The 15,219-nt window shown below is 41.7% G+C and overlaps 1 protein-coding gene across 14 annotated transcripts in view; it reads right to left on the reverse strand.

Moving 5' to 3' along the window:
• Positions 1-15,219, reverse strand: part of TCF4 (transcription factor 4) — a 646,703-nt gene that overhangs the window by 435,311 nt on the left and 196,173 nt on the right. For all 14 annotated transcript variants that reach the window (XM_082244114.1, XM_082244117.1, XM_082244108.1 and 11 more), the window contains one exon: positions 3,748-3,847. In XM_082244114.1, coding sequence (XP_082100240.1) covers positions 3,748-3,847 — 100 coding nt within the window. The remainder of the gene's footprint in view (positions 1-3,747; positions 3,848-15,219) is intronic.

The raw sequence follows: 15,219 nt of genomic DNA on the forward strand, positions 1-15,219 counted from the left end.
CACTGCACTAGCGTAGGTTTTGACAATGGGTCCCTAGATTTCATCCTGATTCCTAATGGCAGCCAGGGTGCCATTGTCTAGCCTGTAGAGGTCTGTGTGTCCCTCCATGGATATGCCTCCCCAGACCATCACTGACCCACTACCAAACTAGTTGTGCTGAACGATGTTACAGGCAGCATAACGTTCTCCACGGCTTCTCCAGACCCTTTCACGTCTGTCACATGTGCTCAGGAAGAACCTGTTCTCACCTGTGAAAAGCACAGGGCTCACTTGCCAATTCTGGAGTTCAATGTCAAAAGCCATTTGAGCTCAAGGGAGCTCAAGGGTGCCAGGCAGTGAGCACAGGGCAGGCTAGGGGACTTCGGGCCCTCGGCACACCCTCATGAAGTCTGTTTCTGATTTTTTAGTCAGAGAAAATGGTGGAGGTCATTTTGTATGGCTCTGGCAGTGCTCATCCTGTTCCTCCATGCACAAAGGAACAGTCCTGCTGATGGGTTAAGGACCTTCTAAGGGCCCCGTCCAGCTCTCTTAGTGTAACAGCCTGTCTCTTGAAATCTCCTCAATGCTCTTGAGACTGTACTGGGGAACACAGCAAACCTGCTGGCAATGGCACGTATTGATGTGCCATCTTGGAGGAGTTGGCCTGCCTGTGCAACCTCTATAGGGTCCAGGTATCGCCTCATGCTATCAGTAGTGACACTGACCTTAGCCAAATGCAAAACTAGTAAAAAAAAAATGAGAAAAATCATTCCTGGTTTAGGGGTTGTCTCTTTACACACATAGAATGTATAAAAAAAAAAAGAATGTATTGGTTTCAGAGATAGCATCTACATCCACATCCTAGAATAAACCATAAGGAACAACCATGGTGTGACTAGATGAAAATTCATTGCTTTCTCATTGTTGCCCATCTAGCAACTGAAACTGATCAATATCCCAGCAGTTTAATTGACTTGACGATGTACTCTGATTAAAAAGTGTTCCTTTGATTTTTTTGAGCAGTGTATATATATATATATACATATATATATAAACCGCTAAACCGCTGGCAACAAAAGCGAGTACACCCCTAAGTGGGCCCAATTAGACATTTTCCCTCCCCGGTGTCATGTGACCCATTAGTGTTACAAGGTCTCAGGTGTGAATGGGGGGCAGGTGTGTTAAATTTGGTGTTATCACTCTTACTCTCTCATACTGGTTACTGGAACATGGCACCTCATGGCAAAGAACTCTCTGAGGATCTGAAAAAAATAATTGTTGCTCTATATAAAGATGGCCCAGGCTGTAAGAAGATTGCCCATTGAAAAGCAAGATGGGATAAGAAGATTGCCAAGACCCTGAAACTGAGCTGCAGCACAGTGGCCAAGACCATACAGTGTTTTAACAGGACAGGTTCCACTCAGAACAGGCCTCGCTATGGTCGACCAAGGAGGTTGAGTGCACGTGCTCAGCGTCATATCCAGAGGTTGTCTTTGGGAAATAGAAGTATGAGTGCTGCCAACATTGCTGCAGAGGTTGAATGGGTGGGAGGGTCAGCCTGTCAGTGCTTAGACCATACACCACACACTGCATTAAATTGGGCTGCATGGCTGTCATCCCAGAAGGAAGCCTCTTCTAAAGATGATGCACAAGAAAGCTCGCACACAATTTGTTGAAGACTATCAGACTAAGGACATGGATTATTGGAACCATGTCCTGTGGTCTGATGAGACCAATAAACGTATTTAGTTTAGATGATGTCAAGCGTGTGTGGTAGCAACCAGGTGAGGAGTACAAAGACAAGTGTGTCTTGCCTACAGTCAAGCATGGTGGTGGGAGTGTCATAGTCTGGGGCTGCATTAGTGCTGCAGGCACTGGGGAGCTACAGTTAACTGAGGGAACCATGAATGACAACATGTACTGTGACATACTGAAGCAGAGCATGATCCCCTCCTTGCTAAAGAAGCTGAGGGTAAAGGTGATGGACTGGCCAAGCATGTTTCCAGACCTAAACCCTATTGGGCATGTGTGGGGCATTCTCAAACGGAAGGTAGAAAAGCGCAAGGTCTCTAACATCCACCAGCTCCCTGATGTCGTCATGGAGGAGTAGAAGAGGACTCCAGTGGCAACCTGTGAAGCTCTGGTGAACTTCATGCCCAAGAGGGTTAAGGCAGTGCTGGAAAATAATGGTAGCCACACAGAATATTGACACTTTGGGCCCAATTTGGACATTTTGACTTAGGGGTGTACTCACTTTTTTTTGTTAGCGGTTTAGACAATAATGGCTGTGTGTTGAGTTATTTTGAGGGGACAGCAAATTTACACTGTTATACAAGCTGAACACTCACCGCGTTACATTGTAGCAAAGTGTCATTTCTTCAGTGTTGTCACATAAAAAGATATAATAAAATATTAACAAAAATATGAGGAGTGTACTCACCTTTGTGAGAAACTATATATATATATATATATATATATATATATATATATATACACATATATACATACACATAATTTTGCATTCCCGGGTAGGAATAAAAATCGGCACATCCCTTAGTAAGTGCACCACAAATTACACATAGTAAACATAGTAAGGCACACATTTAACCCCAGATGTTAACACCTTTCCAGCCAGTGTCATTAGTACAGTGACAGTGTATATTATTAGCACTGATCCCTGTATTAGTGTCACTGGAGATGTCAGTGGCAGTTATCCAGTTCCCACAAAGTGTCAGGATGCCTGCCGTACTACCACAGTCCTGCTATAAGACGCTGATCACCACCATTACTAGCATAAAAAAAATAAATAACTAAATAAAAATTATAGTAGATATCCTATAGTTTTTAGACGCTATAACTTTCATGTAAAACAAATCAATATACACTTATTGGGATTTTGTTTTTACGAAAAACATGTAGCAGAATATATTTTGGCCTAAATGTATGAAGAATTTAGATTTTTACATTTTTTTTTATTGGATATGTTTTATAACAAAATGTAAAAAATATACTTTTGTTTTTTTCAAAATTCATGCTCTTTTTTCGTTTATAGAGCAAAACATGAAAAAACCCAGTGGTAATCAAATACCACCAAAAGAAAGTTCAATTTGTGTAAAAAAATGATTTAAATGTTGTTGGGTACAGCGTTGCATGACAGCACAATTTGTGTCAAATAGCAAAAAATGGGCTGGTAATGAAGGGTGGGGGTAAACCTTCTGGAGCTGAATAGCAGAACACAACTTATTTAAATGAACAAATAGTGGCATATATACAGCAGTATTTACTAAATGTGACCACTGTAAATGTCCCTCTGGCCCTTACTCAGCCACTGGCTCTTGCCCTGCACCAATTTTGTTCTCCGGCCTTCCCTATCTTATAGTCTTATTGCAATTATTTCTGATATTAAAAGTCACTGCGGAGCATGTATCAAAGTGACTGTGTTGGGCTGGTATACAGCAAAAAAGCTCTACAAGACATTGCCCGCAGGAGCAAAAAGTAGTAGCACTGACCTAGAGCCTCCTTCAAGCCTAGCCAAGATCCAAGTGTTTCAACCTCACCCATTATCAACGAATCAATGATTACATTCATACTAATTACAATAATACGTCAACGCCTGATTTGACTGTCTGGGTACAGTATAAACCCCAATATCAGATTGGTGATTTAGCATTATATCATGACATGGCCTCCAAAATTCTGAGGCCTAACCACCAACATTTATGAGGTCACTGAGTAGCAGCATAACAACCAACAATCACTGGAACTTACTCTGTAATCTTGAATTTACAAACGGTGGTGAGAGATTGTCGTGTGAAGTCAGGTCCCTGCTTGCCATGTGTTCATAATGAGATCCTTCCCCGTAGTTATGCTGAAAAAATAAAAAGAAGGAGAGATCAGCAATGGTTCCCTGTTTTCAGTAAAACGTATCATGCAGAAGATCAAACACATTATGGGAGACACATGGAAGACTGGACAAACCCCAGGAATCAGGAAAGACAATAACCTCAAAAATACATAGAGCCACCTAAATTTTGAAAAATGTTTCCCATTGATTGATTGGCTAGTAACCAGTGTTAATTTCGTCGACTAAAACCGACTAAAACGTTTTCGTCGACTAACACAATTCAGATGACTAAAATACGACTAAAACTAAAATGGCATTTTAGTCTTAAGACTAAAATACGACTAAAACTAAAATGGCATTTTAGTCAAAAGACTATAACTAAAACGAAATCGAAATTTGCTGCCAAAAATTAACACTGGTGCATGCTCAAAGCATAAATAATAACATATTAGATTTTTCACTCCAGGACCAGCAGTAGTATATAATGAGTTTGGAAATTGTAGAGAAATGCTTAAATAATGCATTACAAATTACAATTGAACTACACCCATTCGATTATAGATGACTAAAATGAGTTTTAGTCGACTAAAATGTAGGGCGTTTTAGTCGACTAAAATATACTGGAGTTTTAGTCGACTAAATACGACTAAAACTAAAACACTTGCAGAAGACTAAAATAGGACTAAAACTAAAATGCCATTTTAGTCCTAAGACTAAGACTAAAACTATATTGAAATTTGCTGCCAAAATTAACACTGCTAGTAACAAGACTGGACAGAATAGCTCTTAAATGAAGCAAGGATTTGTGTATGTTTTACATAAGTTAGAATGGGAACATGCAGGTTAGGGTTCCTATATAAAAATAAAGGCATGCACACAAATACATCTATAAACATACAACCATATCAGTAAAATAAATGTAGCGCTACCCCCCTGAGGGCTGCTTAAAGAGGAAGTAAACCCTCCTCTGCAAGTTGTACCTATAGGTAAGCCTATGATAAGGCTTACCTATAGGTACTGTAAATATCTCCTAAACATGCACCATATGGAGATATTTACCTTACATGCAGCCAGTGACGTCACTGGCGCATGCGCTCTGAAGGAACGGCCGCTGGTGCTGTTCCTTCAGAGCCCTGTGCCGTGACCGTCGGTTCCCGCGAGCCGCGTGTGCGGGAGTGATGTCACCGCGGCTCCGGCCAATCAGATGGCCGGATGCCGCGATCCCAGAAGACGGGCAACTGAACATGTCGCCCGTCATAGAGGTAAGCGAGCGGCACGGCGGGGGCTCGTTCTAAGGTAAGTATTTCATAATGAGCTAGTATGCAATGCATAATAGCTCATTATGTGTTTCTCTTTCAGGTTGAAAAAAAGTAAAAAAAAATGTTTGGGTTTACAACCTCTTTAAAGATACTGTACCCCAATGGTTGCCCTGACCTTGCAAGTCTCTTGAAACCTCTGACACCCTGGGTTTAGACATTTCAGGAAAGAAATATGGATAAAGACACAGAATAGTTCACAGTAAACCACATGGGTTTTACTTATGGTTTTGCAGTAAACAGAGTCAACAGCAAATGGATCAGATAAGAGAAATAAGGTTATTGTTATAAATCTGAAAAAACTTTCCACACTATCCCTGTGTATAAACCACATATTACTCAACTCTATATGCTATAGGAGAGCGCTGCACTTTTTTGAGAACTATATAAGGGTATTGTTATACTCTTAATATGAACAAGCAAATGAATAGTCAACGGAAGTCTTCTGTCAAGCAAGAATCAGCAAGTTTACCCAATCAAGGTCCATGGCTGCAAGCCAGAAAAGGGTAGGAGAATGGCCAAGGTGGAGTCAGACTACTCCCTTTAACCTCCTGATGCCACAGCCCCTTTAACACAAACACTTTACACAGCTTAGCAAGTTGTATCTAGCGTCTATGACCTTGGTCTCTAAATAAAATAGAGTTCCTTTGTGATATGGGGCCAGGATAGATGCCCAATGCTCCTGTCTCTGTTGGGGGGGGGGGGGGTTACAGTAGTCCTTTGATGTAGAAATCAACTGAATGGGCCCAGTATGGTTTGATGAGTATAGCATTATAGTGCAATAGTAATTGTCTCCTGGTAGAACTTTAAAGAAGGAAGGGAACAAAGCAATGGTGTCTGCATGCAGTGTTGTTTGGGTGCAAAGATGGGCATACGCCCGCTCACCAGTCCAGGTGATACCAAGCTCAGAAAGAATGATGTGAAGATCCTGCAGCAGGCCCCAGCAGCTACTGTGCTCAAGGAATGGTGCACAGCCCTGCAACTCCCAGCGCCGCAGCACAGCTGAATCTGTGATGCAGGTTATGTGGGTGACCTCCCACCTGACACCTGACGACCGGACCTTGCCAAAAAAAGGTGCGTCCACACATGCTCTCCAGAGGCTCTCCCCTGCTGCCTAGGCCACAGAGCAGTCTCGCTCTCCCCGACTGCCTGGATGAAGGCTGTGGTCCCAAGAGAACGACTCCTCCCCAACACAGGCTATTTATTACGTCTCCCAGGATTTTGTTCTCTTCCTCCAGCTAGCTGGAACTTGTAGTCCACAACAATCTGGGTTCAATGTAAACTTGCCTTTCCAGACTACATATCCCAAGGACACCCGCTGATTTCCAGCTTCCAGTGGCATCGGCCAGGTACGTCATATACATATTTACATTGGTCCAAGGTGGACCAATGTAACTATGTAAAATATGTAAATGCGTGGAATTATATTTTAATCTCACCTCTTGATTTTTCTAATTATTTTTACCTATTTTGCATTTACACTACCTGCATACACTGTTCATTATAATATTTAAGCTGAGGTTTGGTTAGTTTACATTTTGCCTTCCCTGGACACTTCTCTGTTTCTTATCTCTCTTTACAATACAGGCAGATCATGGCTGGTAGAAGGGGCCAGCAAGGTGCTGTACAAAGCTTCACATCCCAGCATCTTATTTCATGTCAAAGCTGCCTCTGATGACAGGTTAACCGACTGGTAGAGAATATCCAAGAAGCAGCAGAAGAGGTGAAAGAAGCACAAGTCAGCAGAATGGATGAAGCAGAAGCAGAGAAATCCTTGCAATGGAATTAAATAGAACATGTTGCTTTGCTCTGCATTGCCAAACAACAAGTCCATTATGAAGCAACACTTTCTTTCCTATTACAGCTAAATTACTGTGAACAGCTTGCACTTTAAGCAGTCCATCCCCATAAATTGCCCCTGCACCCATGAAACCATGGGTGGTTCTTAATTAAAGTCCCAGTCCCCTTCTCGATTGCATAGCTCACAAATCTGATGTGAAGGGATGGATGGAAGCATGATTTCATGTGAAGGGATGGTTCCTGGATTGGAACTAAATCCTCCTGTCCCTCTTTCTTCCTCAGTTGTCTCACTATTTAGTCTGATGTACAGACCTCTAAAAATGTAATTTTTACCTAACAAAAGTGTTAAACTACTCTAAACCTCTCATCTGACCTTAAAATTATTGCATTTGCTATTTGTGGTTAGCCAATCATTTTTTTGTGTTTTCATTTTTTATTGTTTGTGAAAAGGGGGGGTTGTATTAGGGGTGTGCCCTTTGGCTGCAAAGCTTCTAATATCAGGAATTTGGGAGGTATGTAGTTGGTGGTGTTGGCCACATCCCTTGCCATGTGTTGCCCAATACTGTAAAGCAACATTAAAAAAATGGACCCTTTGCATTGAGAATATATGAAGAGATATTGTGACAGGAAGTCAGGTAAATCTGTGGGTGTTGTCACAGACGGGAGATACATTTCTGCCTTGTTTAGACAATTCACCAATTACTATCAGGTGTCGGCTGCGAAGGTAGCCAGAAAGGTTTAAGGACGTTGGAAAGCTTCAGCTATTCAGAATGAGGCAATTAAGGCCTCTATAAGTTATCCAGAGGATGACTACTGATTGCTGCATCCTGAGGCTTTGTGCGTTAAGGAGAGCAGTGAGCTGAGAGACTTCTGAAGGTGAGGTGGTGTTGACTTTTTCTGTGTGAAAAGAAAACAAATAGACTATTGGTTTTCTGCTGTATGACCAGCAGTGTCTGCCCAGCAGTAGCTCGTTATCGTCTGACGATGTAGATCTACGTCATCAGACACTACCCTTTCTCGGCGGCGCGCACGTGCCGCCGGAGACTCGCTCCCGCTGTATTCAGTCACAGCGGGAGTCGGGCCAGGGGAGGAGCAGCGGCAATCGCCGCTGCTCTTCCCCGATCGTCGGGGATCTAGTGTGGAGATCCGCCTGCTTGTGTAAACAAAGCGGGCGGATCTCCTAAGTGACAGGCAGGGTCAGATTGCAGGGTTCAGCATAGCTGAACCCTGGATCTGTCCTTGTGTCACTCAGTCACCTCCCCCCACACACGTCAGTAAGCACCAGGCATACATTAACCCCTCCCTCTCCAATAAAATTAACCCCTTCCCTGCCAGTGTCATTTTTACAGTAACAGTGCATATATATAGCACTGATTACTGCAGTAATGTCACTGGTAACCCCAAAAGTGTCAAAAATGTCAGTCAAGGGTCCGATCTGTCCGCCGCAATGTTGCAGTCCTGCAAATAAAATCGCAGATCGCCGCCATTACTCGTTAAAAAAAAAAAAATGACAGAAATCTTTCCCTTAGATAGTAAACGCAATAACTTTTGCGCAAACCAATCAAAATACGCTTATTGTGAATTTTTTTACCAAAAATAGGTAGCAGAAAACAAATTGGCCAAAAATTTAAAAAAATTTAGATTTTTAAATTTTTTTGGGGGGAATTTCATATAAAAAAATGTGAAAAATATTGTTGTTTTTTCAAAATTTACGCTCTTTTTTGTTTATAGCGCAAAAAGTAAAAATTGCACAGGTGATCAAATACCACCAAAAGAAAGTTCTGTTTGTGGGTAAAAAAGGACGTAAATTTCGTTTGGGTATGGCGTCGCACGACCGCGCAATTGTCAGTTAAAGTCGCACAGCGCCGAGTCGCAAAAAGTGACCCAGACGTAAGAAAGCAAAATCCTCTAGTGGTAAAGTGGTTAAAAATGAATTAAATTACATATTCTGTTTGTGATGCTCAGATACAGATTAGTTACATTTCAAATAAACTGGTAAAAGGGAAGTTTGCAGGGTTAAGAAAAGTCAAACTCCGCTTATGCCAGCTGCTTCTATCTCTAAAACTACTTCTCACATGGCTTTCTCTGAAGGCGTCCTCAGCTTATGACTTTTTTTTTTATTAAAGGCAAATTCTGTTTTTGTAACTACCGGGGAAAATCAAAGATGATTTATGTGTGCAGCAACAACAGCCTATGGATGTCACTTATGACAAGTTTTTTTTAAAGTTTGCCTTTTAGCCCTTTGCAGAAGGCACCACTTTGTGAGATTCTTGCACTGCAGGTCCTCGTGTACAGCTTTCTCTCCAGCAAGGAAATCCAAATCTCTTGGTATTAGCAGTCAAAGGCAAAATACAGCAGATGTACAGCTATGAGGCTCGTGGTACAGGATATGCACTGATTATTTTTTTTTAGGAGAATTTCTAGATGTTTCCTATAGGATAACAAATTTTCACTTTCAGATCCGTCGTAAATGAGAGAGGGGAGACTGTAGCCGTTTGAAGGTTACATAGGGATTTCTCTGTTCGCTTCCAGCAGCTGAACAAAGTGGGGCCTGCATTAAAGTTGGTTAGCTCTGCATGGGAAAGCAAAGATTCACATTAAAGCTGCTTCCATTGGACAGGGTGTTTCCAACAAGTAAAAAACACAGCTGAGCATAGCGTCTTTAAATGTTTTTCCCAGCGTTTTTTTTCGCCCCTTTTTTGCACAATTTTGGTGCTTGTTTTTATACAGCGTTTTTGAGCTTTTGAGTTTTTTTATTAGCCAATAAAGAAAACTTTTATCTGTTGCATCATTTGTTGCTAGTTATTCAAGCTTTTTAAGCTTTTCCATTAGCTTTTATTTATTTTTTTATTATTATTATTCATTTATCATAAATCTTTTTGTTAGGGTAAGAGGTTAAAGTTAAGGGTAGGTTAGGGTTAGGATTAGGAGCTGGGGTTAGGGTTAGGATTAGGAGCTGGGGTTTGGGTAGGATTAGGGGTTAGGATTATTTATTTATTTTGGGGAGCTACAGTTCATTGAGGGAACCATGAATGACAACATGTACTGTGACATACTGAAGCAGAGCATGATCCCTTCAGAGACTGGGCCGCAGGTCAGTATTCCAACATGATAATGACCCCAAACACACCTCCAAGATGACCACTGCTTTGCTAAAGAAGTTGAGGGTAAAGGTGATGGACTGGTCACGCATGTCTCCAGACCTAAACCCTATTGAGCATCTGCGGGGCATCCTCAAATAGAAGGCGGAAGAGCGCAAGGTCTCTAACATCCACCAGCTCCGTGATGTCATCATGGAGGAGTGGAAGAGGACTCCAGTGGCAACCTGTGAAGCTCTGGTGAACTCCATGCCCAAGAGGGTTAAGGCAGTGTTTGAAAATAATGGTGGCCACACAAAATACTGACACTTTGGGCCCAATTTCAACATTTTCACTTAGGGGTGTACTCACTTTTGTTGCCAGCGATTTAGACATTAATGGCTGTGTGTTGAGTTATTTTGAAAGGACAGCAAATTTACACTTTTATACAAGCTGTACACTCACTACTTTACATTGTAGCTAAGTGTAATTTCTTCAGTGTTGTCACTTGAAAAGATATAATCAAATATTTACATAAATGTGAAGGGTGTACTCACTTTTGTAAGATACTGTATATACACAAATACATAAAAATATTCATAATTAAATAATAATAATAAATAACCCTAACACAAAATAACTTATTATTATTATTATTATTAATATTATTATTGTTAATATTATTAATAGTAATTCATTTTTTGTGTTCGGGTTTGGCTGTTTATTTATTATTATTATTATTATTATTATTATTATTATTATTAATATCATCATTGATAATAATTTATTTCATTTTTTTTAAGGTTAGGAGGTTTAATAATATTTATTTATGTATTATTGCATATTATTAATGTATTTTATTTATTTATGATAATTTTAGTTATTTGTGCATGCAAACGGCACCTTTCCATTCCTTTTATTGAGAATAAAAACACTCCAAAAAAGCTCAAATCTGCCCAATTTGAGCTACAAAAAAAGCTTTATTGAGCTTCGGGCGTTTGGCTTCAGGTGACTTGGAGTAGAGATGTGAGCCAACTCCACAGAGAATAATTATGTTTTTTTTCCTCCTCCAACCTTTTGGAGCTTCAAGCTTCAACCACCGGTTTAAACTAAAAAAAACTGACCGGATTCCCCCATCCACAAATTCAAGGTGGATGGAGGAATCCTCCTATTAGATTCTGACAATGGGGAAACTCCATTGCTGTCAGAATACACAGATCAGTGCTGCCGCCTACGGCCTGCGGCGCTGGTTAAGAAGCTTTGATCCGACAGGGCAGTTGAACCGAAGCTGATCAGTAGATCAGTTCCATTTAACCACAGGGGCCACACAATGGAATGAAATACAGCCAGTCCCCACTGAACCGGCCCCTGCTGAGCTATTGCGTTCTGACAGGGGATGTGCCCCCCCCCCCCCCTCCCTACCAGGACACACCAGTGTTCGGATGCCAATCGGCAGACCTTCTTCTGTCATGCCCCTTCAACAGAAGCCGGTTGGCTTCCGTTGGCCTGACTGCCATACACACAGGCTGAATGTCCGCCGGTTTCTAGTGAACCACCCGATATTCGGTCCATGTGTATGGCCCTTAACGGAAACAATTGTCAACAAGGCCAACAGAGAGAGTTAATCTCCCCAACTGACATGGATTAAGCCCTTAGATACCCGATACAAAAGTAAAGAAAACGTTTCGGGTTTACATACACTTTAGGGAACCCAACTAATGTTAAAGCAGCCCAGGACCAAAAAAAAACCCACCAAAGTTTGAATGAACCAACTACAATTCGAACCAACCCACTACAAGTTCAAAAGACATTACACAATAACAGCAATCTCTAGATGCCCATTCTAATTGAAATTCCAGACCTATATTTATAAAAAATAAATTAAATAAAATATCATAGGAATGATCGAAGCAGATACTGACTATAAAAATGGTCATATGAGGTTAAAAAAAAAACAAATCAATGAATCAGGCCTTGGAATAACTAAGAAATCACAAAGCCATTACATGCATTATACAGAACACACAAAACATGGCCCAGTTTAAATGCAAAGAGGTTTGGTATAGCAAAGCATGAGACTAAGCGGATGGCATAAACCACCACAACAATATCAGCTAAGCGATAAAACAATTGACAACAAGCTATGGAAAAATCAACTCCTTATTCCAAACTCATTACTTGGCATAACTGTCATCTAGAGTAGAGGTAAATTGCAGAACAGAAAATAGCCCCCCCCCCCCAAAAAAAAAAAAAAAAATGTGCAAGCTTTCGAATCACACTGACATCTTCCTGATTGTTGGAAGATGCCAGAAAGCTTTCACAACAATCCTTTTAGTTAGCCAAGAAACAGTATCAGCCCAAACCCAAACCTTTACTTTTGTTGATGGCTGATATGATCCAACACTCTGCACCTTGTCCATCAACCTTGGACTCCCCATACTTGTTGCACCCATAGGGTAAGGATCAATTAATATAAAAAAAAAAAATGTTTCCCTTTTTTGAACATTAGTAAGCAGTGTGCTCAACCATTATAAAACCCTTACAATAAACTCATACTGGCAAAGAACGAGGTTTCCATGTCGCCCTCTGCAACTGTTTTTACATATCTTCCCTTTGCTCCCTGACAATTTGTTTACCTCTAAAGCCCCGTACACACGCGTCGAAAATTGGCAGGGAATTTTCGGCCAACGTCCGATCTGCCGATTTTCGGCTTGTTAGTATGATGCTTCCGACAACCAACTCCGACTTTTCGGCCGAAAAAAATCTGGTGTGCAGGCTATAAAATTTTTGTTAGCCGTCAACATAACGGCCGATTTTCGTGCAGTCAGTACAGATTTCGACAGGGAAAAAATGATGAGCAAGTCTGGGCATGCTCAGAGAAGAAAGAACACAAAAAAAGCAAACCAACACATGACATCACTTCTGAAGTAGAATTTTGTTGGCCAAGAAAATTCGTGTGCAGTCTAGGCACATTCCAACCAACAAAACACAACTTGGACAAAAGTCGGACGATCGGTCGGCCGATAATCGTTGCGTGTGTACTTAGCTTTAGTTGAAGCTTAGTCTAGAAGGGACTCTACCCTCCTTGACAGGGATATCTTGAAAAGCATTGCCAAAGCACAGGCTCACCTTGAAGTAGAACCCTTTTTTTTTTCCTATTACAGCTTAATTACTAGGAAGAGCTTGCCCCTCAGGCAGAGGTGCCAGAAACCTGCAACCCAACCCTATAGATTGAAAACCATGAGACCAGGGGAGCTCTTTAATAACAGAAACGGCCAGCTTCCTGATTGCCTAGCTTCCAAATTTCCCTCATGTGGAGGGACAATCCCTGGATTGAAACCAAACTACCCTTGTCCCTCTTTCCTCCTCTACTATATATATATACATATGTGTGTGCCTATTTTCGTCTGTGTAAATCCAGGGAGTGAACAGGCAGCAGCTTCAGCTGCCCACAGTTAAAATGGCTGTTTTTAGACTTGTTGGAGGGAGATTTCTGCAGCATATTTAGAAAGTACAGAATCACAGTACATATAAAATAATATCTGAAGTGATTGAAGCTTCAGAATGGCAAATATGTTTTAATTACATATTATGTGAGCAGACTGCAGTTCCTCTTTAAAAATGTTCCCTCCCCTCCTGCTACCTATCCTGCCTAACCTGTGTAAAAAAAGGATATGTATACTTTCTTATTTTAAGTCTACCCCAGACTGGTCACCACAGATCCAACTTCCCCATGTCAGGGCTGGTTCACACCAGGAACCCCACAGGAACGCATTAAGAGTTCCGGTGCAATTCACATGCGGTTCAGTGCAGTATAATTTGAGTCCATTCACCTTGAATTGGCTCAAATCACACTGCACTGCACCAAAAGTAGTGCATGCACTACTTTTGGAAACTAACTGCAACCGGATCGCATGTTACTTCTGTAGCATGCAATCCGGTTGCAGGCAAATGCACTGTTTGACCTGCAATTTGGGTTTGGTTAACTTAAAGTGTTTGTAACCTTGGGTTGCAATATGCTGCCAGCCCCTCTCTTGTAGTCAGCTATAACACACTATGTAAGTGTATGTGGAAAACAAAGCTTCAAAATACCATTTTTTCAGATGTCTTCAGGCCGGTCACATGACTTCCGGCCGCTCTTCTAGTCCGATCCAGGGCTACAGCAGAAGGAGCTGAGATCAGCCGGGAGGTCACGTGACCACTATGCTGGCCGCTAGGGTCCTCCTGCTGTAGCCTTAGATGGGGGCAGAAAGTGGCCGGAATCACGTGATCCCTGAAGACATCTGCAAAAATGGTATTTAGAGACTTTGTTTTCCACATACACTTACATAGTGTGTTATAGATGAATACAAGAAAGGGACTGGCAGTCATTTTGTTTAAATGTTTAAATGAATACTATTGGGGGCAGGAGGGGAGGGGCAGCTGACAGACAAAGAGCTGACAGGCGGTGAGGAGGACACAGGACAGAGTGGATGACGGAGACACCTATCCTGACCACGACCCCAAAGCCCAGCAGCCATGATAAATTTGGTCTGCTCTCAGGGGGGAAGTTAGGACCAAGCAGGATTAACCACTTGCCGACCGCCCACCGCATATATACTACAGCAGGCTGGCTCGGCTGCTCAAATCAACGTACTGGTACGTTGGTTTGTGGGAGTGGTGCTGGGGGGCAGCCCAATGGACAGCAGGGATGCCGATCTATGGGACCCAAGGACGCGATTGCCGCCGGGCACCCGCAATCGCTCCCTGCTGAGAGAGAAGGACGGTCAGCTGTTGTAAACACAGCAGATGGTTCTTCTCTCTGAAATGATCACAGAGCGCCTGTGATCCTTCTATATAGGATCACAGGTCTCTATGATCATTTCACAAGCCCATCCCCCATACAGTTAGTAAACACTCCCCTAGGATCACAATTAACCCTTTGATCACCCCTAGGTTAACCCCTTCCCTGCCAGTGTCATTATTACAGTCACAGTGTATATTTTTAGCACTGATTACTGTAGTAATGTCACTGGTCCCCCCAAAAGTGTCAAAAATGTCAGTTAGGGGTCCCGCAGTCCTGCTAAAAATCACAGATCACCGCCATTACTAGTAAAAAAAAAAAAAAATGACATCAATCTTTCCCCTAGTTTGTAGACGCGATAACTTTTGCACAAACCAATCAAATGAACGCTTATTGAGATTTTTTTTTTTTACCAAAAAT

Source organism: Pelophylax lessonae, assembly GCF_965119305.1.
Source record: "Pelophylax lessonae genome assembly, chromosome: 1".
NCBI classification, from domain to species: Eukaryota; Metazoa; Chordata; class Amphibia; order Anura; family Ranidae; genus Pelophylax; species Pelophylax lessonae.